General features: G+C 44.6%; 1 protein-coding gene across 1 annotated transcript in view; it reads left to right on the forward strand.

Moving 5' to 3' along the window:
• The window catches only part of LRRK1 (leucine rich repeat kinase 1), an 86,808-nt gene extending 70,047 nt beyond the window's left edge, over positions 1-16,761 (forward strand). Inside the window, exons 29-33 of the mRNA XM_070953560.1 lie at positions 2,148-2,265; positions 4,392-4,508; positions 12,690-13,507; positions 14,862-14,963; positions 16,439-16,761. Of these exons, the coding sequence (XP_070809661.1) occupies positions 2,148-2,265; positions 4,392-4,508; positions 12,690-13,507; positions 14,862-14,963; positions 16,439-16,616 (1,333 nt within the window). The 3' untranslated portion in view covers positions 16,617-16,761. The remainder of the gene's footprint in view (positions 1-2,147; positions 2,266-4,391; positions 4,509-12,689; positions 13,508-14,861; positions 14,964-16,438) is intronic.
• Positions 16,762-17,991: the final 1,230 nt, after the last annotated feature.

A 17,991-nucleotide genomic window follows, 5' to 3' on the forward strand; every position in this document is an offset into this window, starting at 1 on the left:
CACAGTGCCTCTGCCAGCAAAAATGGAGCTTGGGAGGGCTATGTGCAGCCCTCCCAAACTCCTTTTTCACTGGCAGAGGGTTGCAGGAGGCTGTCGCAGCCGAAACAGAGCTTGGGAGCTCCGTTTTCACTGGCAGAGTTCTCGGGCCACCACAGGTGCCCCTGATATGAGGGATGTTGAGCTGGCAATGCCCACCCTGGCCACACCCATCCCAGGCCCCCAAGATCAAACAGAACCCTGATGCGGCTCTCAATGAAAATGAGTTTGACACCCCTGGTATAGAGTCTCCTGCTTGACCTTTACCTTGTTAAATACATGTCCGCCTTCTTCTCTTCAAAGTAAAGATTCTTATAGCAGGGAGAGGAATAATAAGAAATTAATAGTGACCATAGGGTCTGGTGTGGCATATTAGTTAGAACCGTGATGGTGAACCTATGGCACGCGTGCCACAGGTGGCACGTGTAGCCATATCAGTGGGCATGCGAGCTCAGCTCCGTGGGACTGGAAGTTGGCAAAAGGGTCCTTTTCAGCCTCCAAAGGACCTCCGGGGGTTTGGGGAAGGCTGTTTTTGCCCTCTCCAGTCTCCTAGAGAGGCTCTGGAGGATGGGGACAGCAAAAGCGGGCCTTCCGGTCCCACCGGAAGTTGGCAAACAGGCTGTTTCTGGCTTCTGGAGGATCTCCAGGCAGGTAGGGAAGGCCATTTTTCCCCTCCCCAGACTGCTAGAAAGGCTCTGGAGCCAGGTAAGAGAGAAAAATAGGCTTACTGGGGCATCGCGTGCCAGGAGCGGGGAGAGCGGGGGGGGGGGGTCACACGTCCATCTGCGGGGGTGGGCACATAGAATTATGGATGTGGGCACGCACGCGCATGACCCCCCCAACCCGCCCTCCTGGCACACAATGGCAAAAAGGTTAGCCATCACTGGGTTAGAGTGTTGGGCCAGGATGGAGATAACCAAGTTTAAGTTCATCCTCAGCTGTTAAAGTCCACTGAGTCATTTAGTTTTATGTATGGAAAAATGAGAGGAGACAATGCTTTGTAATCTCCTGGAAGATTTATTTATTTGTTGTTCTTGTTAGTTGCGAAGTTGTGTCCGACCCATCGCGACTCCATGGACAACATTCCTTCAGGCCTTCCTGTCCTCTACCATCCTCTGGAGTCCATTTAAGCTCACCCCGACTGCTTCAGTGACTCCATCCAGCCACCTCATTCTCTGTCGTCCCATTCTTCTTTTGCCCTCAATCATTCCCAGCATTAGGCTCTTCTCCAGGGAGTCCTTCCTTCTCATTAGGTGGCCAAAGTATTTCAGTTTCATCTTCAGGATCTGGTCTTCTACAGAGCAGTCAGGGTTGATCTCCTCTAGGACTGACCGGTTGGATCGCCTTGCAATCCAAAGGACTCGCAGGAGTCTTCTCCAGCACCAGAGTTCAAAGGCCTCGATTTTTTGATGCTCTTCCTTATGGTCCAACTTTCACAACCATACATTGCAGAGGTGGGTTTCAGCAGGTTCTGACCAGTTCTGGAGAACCAGTAGTGGAAAGTTTGAGTAGGTCAGAGAACCGGTAAATACCACCTCTGACTGGCCCCACCCTCATCTATTCTCTGCCTCCTGAGTCCCAGCTGATCGGGAGGAAATGGAGATTTTGCAGTATCCTTCCCCTGGAGTGGGATGGGAATGGAGATTTTACAGTATCCTTCCCCTGCCACCCCCACCAAGCCACCCCTACAGACCTAGTAGTAAAAAATTTTGAAACCCACCATTGATACATTGCAGCTGGGAAAACCATAGCCTTGACTATATGCACTTTTGTTGGCAGGGTGATGTCTCTGCTTTTTAGTATGCAATTTTCAGCCAGCAATTTAACTACCGGTTCGCCTGAACTGTCCCAAACTAGCTCAATCCCACCACTGGTCATTTGATTCACACTAAGGTGCTATCCAGGGTGCACCACGAGGAGGCAAACTAGCATCACACCCCTCTCCTGGAAGAAAAGGCTAGGTAGTAATCTGATCGATAAAGTTTGATGAGATGTATTTTTTAGGAAAAAGATCCAAACCCATACAACGTTGTGATTTTTATTTGCTTCTCATTGATGCTCTCTTGCTGTTGATGCTCCCTTTTGATTTAATTCCCCTTTCCTGATTTCAGGAACTACACCGTAGTAAATACGGAGAAAGGATTCGTAGAGGTTTCCAAAATGAGCTGTCCAGGAATGAAGCTATGCTGCCAGTTGAAACTTCAGGACTCTCTTTGGACTGCAACAGAGGTATGTCTCAACCCAACTGTTCTGAATTTGAACTCTTTTCTTCTCTGTAATAAGGGTTGGAGAGCTTCGGCCATGGAGAGCTTCGGCTGAAGAGGTTGTAGAAAAAAATGCTTTTAAAAGCCTCTGACGATCCCAGCTGAGCTGCGCGATCATCAGAGGCTTTTTTTTTTTACTTTTAAAAGCATTTTTTCGGCCAAAGAGGTTGTAGACAAAATGCTTTTAAAAATAAAAAAAAGCCTCTGATGATTGCACGGCTCAGCTGGGCAATGGGGGGGGGGAGGAGGGATTTTTGCTACCGGTTCTCCAAACCACCTGCCTCCATTGCTACCGGATCGGGTGATCCGGTTCGAACTGGGAGCATTTAACCCCTGCATAGAACATAGAATCGTAAGGCTGGAAAGGACTTTGGAGGTCTTCCAGTCCAAATCCCCACTCAGGGCAGGAACTTTATACCATCCCAGATTACTTGTCTAGTCTATTTCTTAAAACCTCCAGTGATGGAGCACCCATAGCTGCTGGAGGCAAGCTGTTCCATTAATTAATTGTTCTCACTGTTAGAAAATCTCTCCATATTTCTAGGTCGGATCCAGTGGTGGGCTTCAAAAATTTTAGCAAGGGGTTCTCTGCCTGGTTGCTGGGAGGACGAGGCCATGGTGGGCGTAGCCTAGTCAGCGGCCTGCACCATGGGGGGGGGGCATTTTTGCCCTTCCCAGGCTCTGGAGGCCCTCTGGAGGCCAGAAACGGCCCCATTTCCGGCCTTCCCAAACTTCCGTTTTTCACCCTCCCCAAGCCTCCGCACGTGCCCTGCATTTACCTGCATCCAAAACAGGCCGCATGGGGACTCCTGGGAGGGGCGGGGTGGGGTGGGCGAGGCCAGCCAGGAGTGGGATTTGGGGGGTTCTCCGAACTGCACAGAATCTTAGCTAGAGGTTCTCCTGAACCCCTGAGAACAACCAGCAGCCCCACCCCTGGTTAGATCTCTCTTTAACAAGCTTCCACCCATTACTTCTAGTCCTTCCCTCTGGTGCTTTGGAGAATAAGTCAATCTTCTTTTCTCTGTGACAATACAATTGAAACGACTGCAACCGAGGTTTCAAATGAGTAGTTCACGTTCCATGTCCCTTTTCTTCCTATATTCTCTTCTTAACAAGAGATGGTAAAGGAAAGCAAAAATGTTCCCTTTTCTTGGTGTTTCCAGATGACTTTGTTTATTCTATCAATGTCTTGCCTCTTCCATGGAATGTTAAAAGTCCATCTTAACACCATCTCATTCCCTGGGTTTCCCCATCACAATTCGGTTTGTCAGTTCCAATTACAGAAAATAATTCTAAAAGTGCGCAAGGTGGAATGTTGCCTGATTCTTTCCACCGGTTAAAATGACCTCGTTACAATTAACTAGTGCTGATATGTTCTCTTTAATCCTGACTTAGGAAGAGATTCTAAATGTCAGAAGACTTTATTTTTTCCTAAAAAATATCTTTTAATGTGATTTAAGAAATGGATTTAATGTAATTTTAAAAAATGGATTTAATGTAATTTTAAAAAATGGATTTAATGTAATTTTAAAAAATGGATTTAATGTAAGTTAAGCAATGGAAGAAAGGGACGTGGTGGCTCAGTGGCTAAGACGCTGAGCTTGTTGGTCGAAAGGTCGGCAGTTCAGCAGTTTGAATCCCTAGTGCCGCGTAATGGAGTGAACTCCCATTACTTGTCCCAGCTTCTGCCAATCTGCAAAACAATCTGCAGTTCGAAAGCATGTAAAAATGTAAGTAGAAAAATAGGGACCACCTTTGGTGGGAAGGTAACAGCATTCCGTGCATCTTTGGCATTGAGTCATGCCGGCCATATGACCATGGAGATGTCTTCAGACAGCACTGGCTCTTCGGCTTTGAAACAGAGATGAGCACCACCCCCTAGAGTCGGAACAAGTAGCACATATGTGTGAGGGGAACCTTTATCTTTACCTCAAGAAATGGATACACAGAAGCTTTACCATTATATTTTTTTGTCAATATTGAGATACATAAGTCTCCCTTTTCCTTGCAAACTGTTATTCCGTATTTTCATCCTTGGAAAAACGATAGTGTAAACACTATATAAATCCGTTTTCTTTTGATCTCTTACAGGACCAAAAGATTTACATATATAGTTTACAAGGAATGTGTCCTCTGAAGACTCCACAGAAAGGCATAGACACTCCTGCTGTTGTCACCTGCTTTCTTGCAGTGCCCTTGATGAAAAAGGTAACGCAAAAGAGATTTCCAACACAAGGCATTCATAACTTCCAAGCACACCAAAAATTAAATTTGAATGTTGTTCTTTATTCTTGTCCTAGAATAGCTGAAGATACCCAGAACGGCTGTCGATCGAATGGCAGTATTAAAGCAATACCTCCACCTGCTGATAGGTTGAGGAATTAATTAAGCCCCCCTCTTTGAGTGCACGTATTCGGGCTAGTCATTTACCGTGTTTCCCCGAAAATAAGACCCTGTCTTATATTTTTTTTAACCCCAAAATAAGGGTTTGGCCTTATTTTCGGGGAGGTCTTATTATTGTCGGGCGCGTGGAGCAAGACGGGGATCCTCTTGCCATCTTACATGATTTCCAACTCTGTCTCCCTAACCCTAACCAAAGGAAATGGCGGGGACTGGCTGGACATGCGTTTAAATATTTTCAGGGGAGGGCTTATTTTCGGGGGAAGGTTTATTTTCGGGGGAGGGCTTATTTTCGGGGGAGGGCTTATTTTCAGGGGAAGGTTTATTTTCGGGGGAGGGCTTATTTTCGGGGGAGGGCTTATTTTCAGGGGAAGGTTTATTTTCGGGGGAGGGCTTATTTTCGGGGAAACACGGTATCTGAGACATAAATTTGGGGATTAAGTCAGGACAAGATTTGAGGGTGGTGCTAGTATGTTGGGGGTAGATGTGGGTATGACATAATGGAGCTGTAGACTACTAAGATATTGTAACATTGAAATGAATCCATAAGCCACACAGTAAGATTCTTTTAAGCATATTTCTATGTAAGATAATCAAGATTTTATTTGTTGGTTTGTTTGTTTATTTATATCCCACCTTTATTAGTACTCAAGGTGGCAAGTATATTCTCCCTCCTATTTTCCCCCTAACAACAACCCTGGTTGGGCTGAGAAAGGGGACTAGCCCAGATCACTCAGCTGGCTTTCGTGGCTAAGATGGGACTTGAACTCACAATATCTTGCCTTCTGGTGCCTTAACCACTAGACCAAACTGCTTCTCTTTGCCCACGTGGATTACTTTTTACTCTTTGCTCACTTTGGCCAGATATTATTACTTTGACAAAGCCTCTATAGGTCCTAGTTTGCTGTTGCACCAACCAAGAGAAGAAACTAAATGCTATAACGCATTCTCCTTCACAACAGAACAGAACAGAACAGAATAGAATAGAATTCTTTATTGGCCAAGTGTGATTGGACACACAAGGAATTTGTCTTTGGTGCATAGGCTCTCAATATACATAAAAGAAAAGATACATTCGTCAAGAATCATAAGGTACAACACTTAATGATAGTCATAGGGAAACAGTCAATATAAATCTTAAGGATACTGGAAAACAAGTATTACTTTGCAATGCTCAAACTTTGGTTGACATGATTATACAATAAAAAAGTTTCCCTTTGGATTGGTTACGTGGGTTTACTCAAACACTGAACTCTGCAATAAATCAATATCTAATAAAGGCTATCCTTATTGTTTTGCCACACTTTAGATTTGACAGTTATTGTAAATCTTGATTAATGAAAAATATAATTCTTTTTTTAAAAAGTTTTTTATTTTTTATTTTTCTACAAACATATTGTTGTATCAACAGCATGGGACCAGAGTGTCTTACATTTTAGTACAAATAATACAACATTCTTCATATTTAATACAATTAACAATCTTATAAACTTTTAATAATAATACACATTTTGTTGAATTATAATCTTTCCTTAATTATTCAATATTTCAATATATTATTTTTTTTATGTCAGTCTCCATATTCTTGATATCACTCCTTTTACTACAAATCAATGGGGCAATCCAAATTTTTTTACTACCAGTTCTGTGGGTGTGGCTTGGTGGGCGTGGTGTGGCTTGGTGGGCATGGCAGGGGAAGGATACTGCAAAATCTCCATTCCCACCCCACTCCAGGGAAAGGATACTGCAAAATCTCCATTCCCACCCCACTCTCGGACCAGCCAGAGGTGGTATTTGCCGGTTCTCTGAACTACTCAAAATTCCCGCTACCGGTTCTCCAGAACCTGTCAGAACCTGCTGGATTTCACCCCTGCTACAAATACAATACCAATAATCATATTTGTTGTTTTTAAAAAATTTATATAGTTCTAATAGTAATACACAGATTTAGATTGAATTATAATCTACCATTATTTATCCCCTTTCTAATTTTTTTTATTATGCCACTGTCATATTTAATTCACTGTCAAATATGACAGTGAAAAATATAATTCTTGATGAGATCTCAAATTGCTACGGCTCAGACATTGCATTCCCTCAGCTCTATAATACATGGCATGGCCAATTTTAGTTTTACCAAAATATCAGTAGAATCAAAATTTTATCATCATCATCATCATGTCATCACCATTTACTAATAATAGCTACTTGGTTTTATGGTTTTACCCTGTTTCCCTGAATATAAGACATCCCCTGATAATAAGCCCAATCGGGCTTTTGAGCGCATGTGCTATAATAAGCCCCCCCCTGAAAATAAGCCCTCCCCAAAACTATTTAAACAGATGCACAGCCGGTCCCAACCATTTTCTCTGATTAGAGTTATGGAGACAGAGCGGGAAATCAGGTAAGACGGCAAGAGGACCCCCGTCTTGTTCCACATGCCCCAAAATAATAAGACCTCCCCGAAAATAAGGCCAAGCGCTTATTTCGGGGTTCAAAAAAATATAAGACAGGGTCTTATTTTGCGGAAAACACAGTATAATTTATGGTTTTTATAAGCCTGGGTTTTATTGTTGTGAGTTACCCAGCGTTGTTGTTGTTTTTTAAGTTGGGCAGCCATACAATCTAAGTTAAGTGTCACTTTTCATACTGATTACCATATCTTCTATCTCAGTCAGTGACCTGATCTTCTGAATTTGCAGTGAGTGTCTCTCCCTTGGAACTTACTAAGCAAACAGAGGGATAGAATCAAGGTCACGTGAAGTGTTAAGACCACTTTATAATGCCGTGGTAAGGCCACACTTGGAATACTGCATTCAGTTTTGGTCACCACGATGTAAAAAAATATGTTGAGACTCTTTAAAGAGTGCAAAGAAGAGCAACCAAGAAGATTAGGGGACTGGACGCTAAAACATATCAAGAGTGGTTGCAGGAACTGGGTATGTCTAGTTTAATGAAAAGAAGGACTAGGGGAGACATGATAGCAGTCTTCCAATATCTCAGGGGCTGCCACAAAGAAGAGGGAGTCAACCTATTCTCCAAAGCACCTGAGGGCAGGACAAGAAGCAATGGGTGGAAACCAATCAAGGAGAGAAGCAACTTAGAACTAAGGAGAACTTTCCTGACAGTGAGAACAGCTTGCCTTCAGAAGTTGTGAAATCTCCAACACTGGAAGTTTTTAAGAAGATGTTGGATAACCGTTTGTCTGAAGTGGTGTAGGGTTTCCTGCCTAAGCAGGGGGTTCGACTAGAAGACCTCCAAGGTCCCTTCCAACTCTGTTATTCTATTCTATTCTAAACAGTCTATCCTGGTCTTTCTTTTGTTAGTTCAGCAACCATGAACAGAATTAGGAACAGAAAAAGAAATTATAACAGTCCCGGTTTCATTTTTCCTTCCCCCCCCCCCCCCCGCCTCCTAAGCTATTCTTAAAAGGCATCTTTGGAACAATATCTTACTTTCAAATGTCTTTGGAACTAAAAAAGTTTGATCAGCTGGACTTTGCTAGGAATGTTAAAGCTGTTTAAACACAGCTTTGTTTTCCTGTATGGATCATGCAGAGGTGGGTGGAATATGTGGAAATTCTGCCTCATAGGTAATTATTTTTCCACTCCAGATCTTAACAACTGGGTATTTTCTTTCTCCTTTCTTCACCAGGAATTTGTCACAGAGGCTTTTATAGGGAGACTCATGGATTATTTTTGTGATCCAAGAAGGGGTGGGCTTCAAAAATTTTAGCAAGGGGTTCTCTGCCCAATTATTATTATTATTAATAATAATAATAATAATAATAATAATAATAATAATAATAATAATATTTCTATACCGCCCACTCTCCGAGGACTCTGGGTGGCTTACACCAAAGACAGTATATTAAATAGCATATTGCCCCCAACAATCTGGGTCCTCATTTTACCCACCTCGGAAGGATGGAAGGCTGAGTCAACCTTGAGCCGGTGAGATTTGATCCGCTGATCTGCTGAACTAGCAGTCAACTGAAGTAGCTGCAGTACTGCATTCTAACCACTGCGCCACCTCGGCTCTTGCTGGGTAGGCATGGCCTAGTCACCCTCCTGCACCACAGGGAGGGAGCATTTTTGCCCTCCGCAGGCTCCAGAGGATTTCCTCGAGCCTCCGGGAGGGTGAAAACGGCCTCCCCAGGCTCTGGAGGCCCTCTGGAGGCCAGAAACAGGCTCGTTTCTGGCCTTCCCGAACTTCCAGTAGGCCCATTTTTTGCCCTCCCCGAACCTCCGCACGCGTCCTGCACTTACCTGCATCCAAAGCGGGTCACGTGGGGACTCCTGGGAGGGGTGGGACAGGGTGGGTGAGGCCAGCCAGGAGTGGGATTTGGAGGTTCGCCGAACTGCACAGAATCTTAGCTAGAGGTTCTCCCGAACCCCTGCGAACCCCCAGCAGCCCACCCCTGGATCTGAGCCTACTTTGTCCATCTTTTTTTCCACATTTTTTATTCATTTTATCTACCTGGTGGATATTTTAAACTCCTTTTTTTTTTTAGCAAGATAGCTTGTTCTCTCAAAAGAATTTTACATGAGTCAGTGAAAGAGCAGGGGAGCCTTATTTTTTTTAAATTTGATTTATATGCTGCCCTTCTCCGGAGACTCAGGGCGGCTTACAATGTGCTCAGCAATAGCCTTCATCCTTTTGTATATTTATACAAAGTCAGCTTATTGCCCCCACAACTGGGTCCTCAATTTACCTACCTTAGAAAGGATGGAAGGCTGAGTCAACCTTGAGCCTTGGCGAGATTCGAACCTGCAGTAATTGCAGGTTCGAATATATTTAAAGATATATTGAAATGATAGCACTGTAATGATACCCAGAAAGATTAATTACTTGCCGTATGATACTTGGTCATAGCCTGATTGTACAAATACACCATGAAAATGAAGATTGGTGAATTTCAAGCTTTCTTTTGGCTTTCGTTTCAATTGTTATCCCTTGGTGTCCATCTTCTTTTGTGTGCCACGCTCCAGATTTGTATGCCTTGTCCAAGGTTCATACAGTGAAATTTAGTTTTAATAGATTGAGAGAGAGTGCCTATTCTTCCTGATTGTTTAATTGGAGACTATAGCATCTGCCAAGATATCCTTATGCAAATGACCTCATTGTGAGTCATCTGCATAATTACATTATTATAAAATAGGTATTATTCCTTGCATCCTCAGGATTCTGAGTTGATAAAAAGACATGACATATATCAGATTCTTCACAAATGATGCCCTCCAGGCTGGATTATAGATCTTTGAATTTTCTTCCCAGTGTATAAGGATGCTAGCAGATGGAAGAAAGATACTGTTAGTCCTCGACTTATAACAGTTTGTTTAGTGACCATTTGAAGTTACAACGGTATTGGAAAAAAAAGTGACTTCTGACCAGTTTTCGCACTTACGACCGTAGTAGCATCCCCATGTTCATGTGATCAAAATTCAGATGCTTGGTAATTGACTCATATTTATGACAGTTGCAGGGTCCCTAGTCAGATGATCCCCCTTTTGCGACCTTCTGACTTGTGACCGTTTTTCACACTTATGACCGTTGCAGCAGCCCCATTGTCCCATGATCAGAATTCAGATGCTTGGCAACTGGCTCGTATTTATGACGGCTGCAGTGTTCTGGGTGGTCATGTGATCCACTTTTGTGACCTCAACGGGGTCAAGCCAGATTGTTGTGGCCCGTCAGCGGCCTATGCAGTTAGTAGCTGATTCTGACAGCGAGGAGGCTGGTGTGGTGCTGCGCCAGCAGCCTGTGCAGCTGGCACTCAAATCAGACAATGAGGAGGCTGGAGAAGATGGGGTGCCAGAAGTGGGGATTCAGCCAGGGCCTTCAGAACCTCCAGAAGCTCCTATAAGTGAAGAGGACGAAGAGGAGGAGCCTCTTCTCGATGCACAGGCGTGCAGAGCGGCCAAAAGGCAGGAGTGGCTCCTCAGGAGGAGGTCTCCTTGAGAGTAAGGCTTGGGGCTAATTGGCCACTCCCTTAGCCTATTTAAGGAAGGATGACGACTGAGGCAATTTGCAGGGAACAACTTCGTTCACTCTGTCCTGATCTTAGTTCTCTTATCAGCTTCCTGCAAATTGCTTCTGGGCTTTCTGCCAACCATAGTAAGATTACGATTATTTATTCTTTGGATTCTTGTAGGCTGTTAAGAAAGTTAATTAACAGCCTTTGTTTGAAAAAGACTGATTTAATTTAGTAAATTAAGGGTTGTACAGACTTTGTGTGTGCTGCATTCTTTGGGGTCCGTAGCTGGGGCAGAACACAGATTCATTTGACAGCCCTGTGACTCACTTAATAACTGCAGTGATTCACTTAACAACAGTGGCAAGAAAGGTCATAAAATGAGGCTAAACTCAAGTAACAAATGTCTCACTTAGCAACACAAATTTTGGGCTACCTATATTTTGTTTATTTATGTGATATTACCTTACGTGGGTTAAAGGACTATTAAAGAGAAAAAAAAATCAGTCAGTCAGTTAATGATTATTACAGTCAAAGACCAGAGCAAGTTAAAACTCAAGGAATATCCAGTTAAAAATTCTAGAATAACATAATAAATAACAAATAAAATCTATATTAAAATCACCATTGGCGGCCAGATTAAAGAAGTATCCATAAGATTATTACTGATATTAATTATTAAGAAGAAATCAGAAATTGCCACGTACTTTAGGAAGATAGTACTAGAGGGCCCCTTGAGATTTTATAGGTAGTTCTCAAATTACAACAGTCCATTTAGTGACCGTTTGAAGTTACAACGGCATTGAAAAAAGTGACTTAGGACCATTTTTCACACTTATGACCGTTGTACCATCCCCATGGTCATGTGATTTACATTCGGATGCTTGACAACTGATTCACATTTATGACATTTGCAGTGTCCAGGGGTCACATGATCCCCCTTCTGCGACCTGACAAGCAAAGTCGATGAGGATACCAGATTCACTTAACAACCATGTTACTAATTTAAGAACTGCAGTGATTCACTTAACAAATGTGGTGAGAAAAGTCTAGAATGGAGCAAAACGCACTTAACACATGTCTCACTTAACAACATAAATGTTGGTCTCAATTGTGGTCATTGGTTGAGGATTATCTGTACTCTGCTTTTGTTGTTAGTTGCAAAGTCATGTCCGACCCATCACGACCCCATGGACAACATTCCTTCAGGCCTTCCTGTCCTCTACCATCCTCTGGAGTCCATTTAAGCTCACATCGACTGCTTCAGTGACTCCATCCAGCCACCTCATTCTCTGTCGTCCGCTTCTTCTTTCGCCCTCCATCTTTCCCAGCATTAGGCTCTTCTCCAGTGAGGCCTTCCTTCTCATTAGGAGGCCAAAGTATTTGAGTTTCCTCTTCAGGATCTGGCCTTCTAAAGAGCAGTCAGGGTTGATCTTCTCTAGGACTAACCGGTTGGATCACCTTGCAGTCCAAGGGACTCGCAGGAATCTTCTCCAGCACCAGAGTTCAAAGGCTTCCATTCTTTGCTGCTCAGCCTTCCTTGTGGTCCAACTTTCACAGCCATACATTGCAACTAGGAAAACCATAGTCTTGACTATACACACTTTTGTTGGCAGGGCGATGCCTTTCAGTGGTGGGTTTCAAAAATTTTTACTACTGGTTCTGTGGATGTGGCTTGGTGAGCATGGCATGGCTTGGTGGGTGTGGCTTGGGTGTGGCAGCGGAAGGATACTGTAAAATCTCCATTCCCTCCCCACTCCAAGGGAAGGTTACTGCAAAATCCCCATTTCTTCCTGATCAGCTGGGACTTGGGAGGCAGAGACTAGATGGGGGCAGGGCCAGTCAGAATTTTTACTACCGATTCTCTGAACTACTCAAAATTTCCGCTACCGGTTCTCCAGAACTGGTCAGAACCTGCTGAAACCCACCTCTGATGCCTCTGCTTTTTAGTAAGCTATCTAGATTTGCCATTTGCTCAAAACTATGATCTAGTATTTGTGTTTATCTACCATTAGAACTGCTATGTGGTCCTGGCTGGGTTATCTGATGGGCTGATTGCAGTTTTCCAAGTCACCAGTGGGGCCCTGGAGGACAATTGCTGCTATCTTTGCTCCCACACGGCAAACCGTTCCTTGTTCAAGATCAGCGATGACGACCCCCGCCAGAATCCTCACTCTGTGAAAGCCATGGAAATGGCTAACAGCGGGGCAGAAGTCTGGTACAGCAACGGCCCCGGTATCCTTATCATAGATTGCAAAGCCATGGAAATCACCAGGCGACTGGAGCCCTACAGTTCACCATGCACGGTGGTATCCATAGTGTGCAGCTCCGATTGCAACGGGGAAGAAGTGACGTGGTGTTTAGATGATACCACCAACTTCCTGGTGATGTACTACACCTCTACCTATCAGCTCTGTGCCCGATACTTCTGTGGAGATCGTAGCCCCCTGAGGGACATGTTCACGATTCAACAGCCTTCGACCTTGATTCCTACAACACTAACTGCAGACAGGGATGTGGTCCCTGAAAGCACCTCTTTGGCCAATGTGAGCATCCTTCAGAGCCGAGAACTTGGCACTCAAATACTAAACCATCAGGACTCCCTGACAGACTACTGCTCTATGTCCTCATACTCGCCGTCATCTCCTAACAGGATAATGAGATTTCCCTCGAGCCTCCCAAGCTCCCCCGCAAGTTCTTCCAGCACACCTTTCTTGACTGACGTTGAAGAGCTCAACAAGCTTCAGGAGCCAAACTTTCCTTCGGAGAAGTCCGAAACGTTTCTCCAAGCTGTGCGGATCTTACCTGTAAAAGATCTCTTGTGGATTCCCAGGTAAATTGGGTTGGGAACACGGTTTCTTCAGAGCTCACTCAAATTGGGAGCTATTGCTAATTGTTTAGATGCTTCCCATGCTTCCAGATAAATCAGCTTGGAAAATCATGGCAATCTCGTGAAAGTTTTCACACATAGCTTAATTCCATTTAGAGCCCTAGCAATTTCTGAAGTTCTCATATTCCCAGATAAATTGTGTTGGGGGAACCATAGGGAATGCATGAAATTTACTTGAAAGACTGCTTCTCTCCTTCCCTGGCTATTTAAAGATTTTATTATTATGGTGTTATTTTTTCTCAGATCGTCTGACATTCTCGTAGATCAAGGAACAGAACAATACTAACGTTCAAGATTTCATGCCACAAAAAAAAAAAAAAAAAAAAAAAATGGCCAGGGGTCTAGATTAGACAAATTCTTTAAAAAGCTTATATGAACCTGAGGTTCTTTTTCCCAATGTCTGCTGAAAACCTGATGGTTGGAGAACGTTTATGAGGGGAAAAACCTATTCTTTCATGCCCTACTTTTGGGTTTTGTGTAAAGATCTACTTGCCCACTTTGGGGAATAATAGCTATAGCACTTAGACCAGGGATCAGCAACCTGCGGCTCTGGAGCCGCATGCGGCTCTTTCACCCCTCTGCTGCGGCTCCCTGTCACTCAAAATGTGCATCACAACCGCCAATATGCGACACCCGCCAGCACACGATTTATTGAGCTTTTCAACCCCCAATAGGCCAACCATGGATAAATCCAAGAAAAGAAAAGTTTCAGAAGAAAACAGAATGTTTAATTCAACTACATATGCTAGTTTTGGGGCTGCTTAAGAAATAGTGAGGCACGGGAAGGGTTTTGTGGCTCCCGGTGTTTTCTTTTCTGTGGGAAACTGGTCCAAATGACACTTTGAGTGTTTAAGGTTGCAGACCCCTGACTTAGACTTATATGCCGCTTCATAGTGCTTTTACAGCCCCCTCTAAGCGGTTTACAGAGTTAGCCTCTTGCCCCCAACAATCTGGGTCCTCATTTTTACCGACCTCAGAAGATGGAAGGCTGAGACAACCTTGAGCCTGGTTAGATTTGAACTGCTGAACTGCAGCTAGCAGTCAGCTGAAATAGCCTGCAGTGCTGCACTCTAACCACTGAGCCAGCTCACCTCCACAAGACGGTGGAGTAAATAAAGTCTGGATTTGATTTTTTCCATTATTAATGGCTGAATTAACACTTGGGGAAGAGAAAAAGCGAATCTATGAATCTGGAAATCCCAGTTAAGATCTGCCTCTTTCCGTAAACTGTTCTCACCTACCTACTTTGCTTCCAATGTATCCCGAAGTCCATAATCAGCTTGTTTCTCCATTCTAGGCAAGGTGGTGATATCATTGTCATTGGCTTGGAGAAGGAAGCCATCTCTCAGCGGGGAAGAGTCATCGCTGTGCTGAAGGCTGCGGAGCTGGCCTCCTACGGGTAAGGGGAAATTGGAAAGAAAAATGATGCTGGGAGTGACTGGTCCACAGTCAAAAGGTTAATTTTAGGCAGGGTAAGGGAAAGGCTGCTCAGCAAGGATAATATTCTGCACCAAGACTAAACCTAAGCTGAAATTAACTTCATAACAAGTCGTGATAAAAGAAAATGTGTCTATCTATTACATGTGAAGTATCAGGACCACACGTTAAGCTCCAATTAGTCTGATGTATTGCTCATGCCTATACACAAGAATATAGTCATCTATCAGTCAGAACTAAATTGATGCTAGGTAAAAGTCAACTGAATTCAAGAGGGGTTGGACTTAGAGTATTTGTGGGAACGTAATGACTCTAGGCCAGTGATGGCTAACCTTTTGCCATCGCGTGGCAGGAGCAGGGGGGGTGTCACGTGCATGCCCACACCCATAATTCTATGCGTCCTGCCCTCACACATGCATGTGTGACCCCACTACATTCCTGGCACGCGATGGCACAGTAGGCCCGTTTTATGCTCTCCCCAGCCTCCAGAGCCTTTCTAGGAGTCTGGGGAGGGCGACAATAGATGGTGGGACCGGAAGTTGGCAAATGGGCTGTTTTCGGCCTCCAGGGGGCCTCGGGTGGGGGGGGATCAGGAAGGCCATTTTCACCCTCCCCAGACTCCTAGAAAGGCCCATGGCGACTCAAGGTGGCTTACAGAATATAAAACCACATTGAAACTAACATAAAGAATCAAATAAATAAATATAGTACAATATAATAAAATCACCTCCCACGCCTCCCACCCCCCGCCTCGGCAACAACAGATCACCTGAGCCATTGAATAGGCTCCATCCCGCTCGGGGTTCCCCAGGCCCGCTGGCAGAACCAGGTCTTCAGCGCCTTCCGGAAGAGTATTAGAGTGGGGGCCATTCTGATCTCTGTGGGGAATGATGTTCCAGAGAGAGGGAACCACCACGAAGAAGGCCCTTCTTCTGGGTTCCACCAGGTATATCTCCCTAGGGGATGGAATCCGCAACACTCCCTGCCTCCCCGCTCTGATGGGTCAGGTAGATGTGACCAGCAAGAGACGGTCCTTCAGATTAGTGGTGGGTTTCAAACATTTTTATTACTGGTTCTGTGAGTGGGGCTTGGTGTGCGTGACATGGCTTGGTGGATGTGGCAGGGGAAAGATACTGTAAAAACCCCATTTCCTCTTGATCAGCTGGGATTCAGGAGGCAGAGAATAGATGGGGGCAGGGCCAGTTAGAATTTTTACTACCGGTTCTCCGAACTACTCAAAATTTCCGCTACCGGTTCTCCAGAACTGGTCAGAACCTGCTGAAACCCACCACTGCTTCAGATAAATGGTCATAAATCGCTTTTTTCAGTGCCGTCGTAACATTGAATGTTCACTAAATGAATTGTCGTACGTGGAGGACTGCCTGTTCTACCAAGAAATTTTCTTTGGTAAATCAATCCGTGTTTTTTATTTTTCAGGTCATTGGTTGATGCTGCCGTTTTGGCCAAAGACCGGGTTGTGTGTTGCTTCCGAAATGAGTCGATGGAATGGTGCTTGGCTCTCTGGAGGAGTTGGGGAGCTAAAGACTTTGATCTTTTCTACCAATCGCATGAAGAATTAGGGAGACTTGAAATTTGCCTGCGGAAGAGAAGGTAGTGTCTATAGATCAGAAAACTGACACCCTTTGATGTCTTGAAGGCACCAAAACTTTTCTGAAAAGGGAGTGGCTGCTCCCCAGTTTCTGCTGCTAAGAGAAACCAAAGAGGCTCGTTCGGCATTTGGATTCCCAGCCACGTAACTATCAAACGAATGTTCACATCTTCTTCCAATCTGATGCAGGTGTAAACCAACCAACTCCATCTCTGCAGATTCTTTGTGATACTGTTGTTGTGACCCAGGCCCAAGTAAGTAGTAGGAAAATCAGTCAGTGAAAAAACGAACAAACTTTATTCAAACAGCTGAGAATTACTTCATTCCCAGCGTCGTTCAACTAAATTAAAGCAAATTCCTCCCAACACAAATTCCTCAGTCCTATCTCAAACCTTGGTCCAATTAGGCAAACTGCCAAAGGCCTTTCTTGGCAAACGTTCAGAAGTCACAGATACAAAAATAAATACAAGACATAGACGAAGAAGAAGACGAAGCTACCAACGTTGTTTTCCGGCAAAGCCCAAATGCCGTTGCTGGCCTGTTTTAAACCTTATGGGAGGGCCCAATCATGTCTTGGCCCTACTCCCAAACTGTCCTCTTTGCTTGAGCTGCTCTTGCCTTCTGGCAGCTCTTCTCATGCGTGCATTAAGAACAGGGTCCTCCTGTTCCTCTGCCTCACTCCTATCAGTCTCTGGAGGCTCTGGAGTCCGCACCTCACTCCCCGATGGCCCTGGCCCCATCTCTGCCTCTGACGCAGAGCCCTCATCTGGGTCTTCCCCAGCCTCCAGGCCTGGCCCATGTTCTTCCTCATCCTCATCGCTGTCCGACTCCGCTGCCAGCTCCGCAGGGTGCTGACGGACCACAACAGTCATTGTGTGTTGTAGCCCGTTGCTAAACACAACACTTTGGATGTAGTTGTCTTCCAGGATAGAATATGATTGAAAATTGCCCGTCAACTTTCGCTCTTGTGATAGACTGCGGGGGGGGGGAGAAACAGGGAGGACGGGAATCCAGTTCTGGTTATAAATTGTGTCTGGATTTAATTCTCCAATTCTGACAGTATGAAAAGAACTAAACTAGGTGAAATGAGGTTGTATGAAGAATGTCTGATTCTGGCGGAAAGGGCCTTTCTTAGTCTTCTATGTTAAACCCAACATGTTTCAGAATATGCTTATATTCTAGGTCCGTGATGGTGAACCTATGGCACGCGTACCAGAAGTGGCACGCAGAGCCATCTCTCCGGGTACACGAGCCATCGTCTGTTGCTCTTCCGGGTTCCGGCATGCCAGCCAGCTGGTCTTCACGCACATGGAGCACCGGAAACAGGAAGAGCAGCTGCCCAGTGCACATGCGCGCACCAGGAAGATGATCTTCCGGTTTC

The sequence above is a fragment of the Pituophis catenifer genome, unplaced genomic scaffold (genome assembly GCF_029215685.1).
Source record: "Pituophis catenifer annectens isolate HBS135680 unplaced genomic scaffold, rPitCat1.0.hap2 SCAF_14, whole genome shotgun sequence".
In the NCBI taxonomy this organism is placed as follows: domain Eukaryota; kingdom Metazoa; phylum Chordata; class Lepidosauria; order Squamata; family Colubridae; genus Pituophis; species Pituophis catenifer.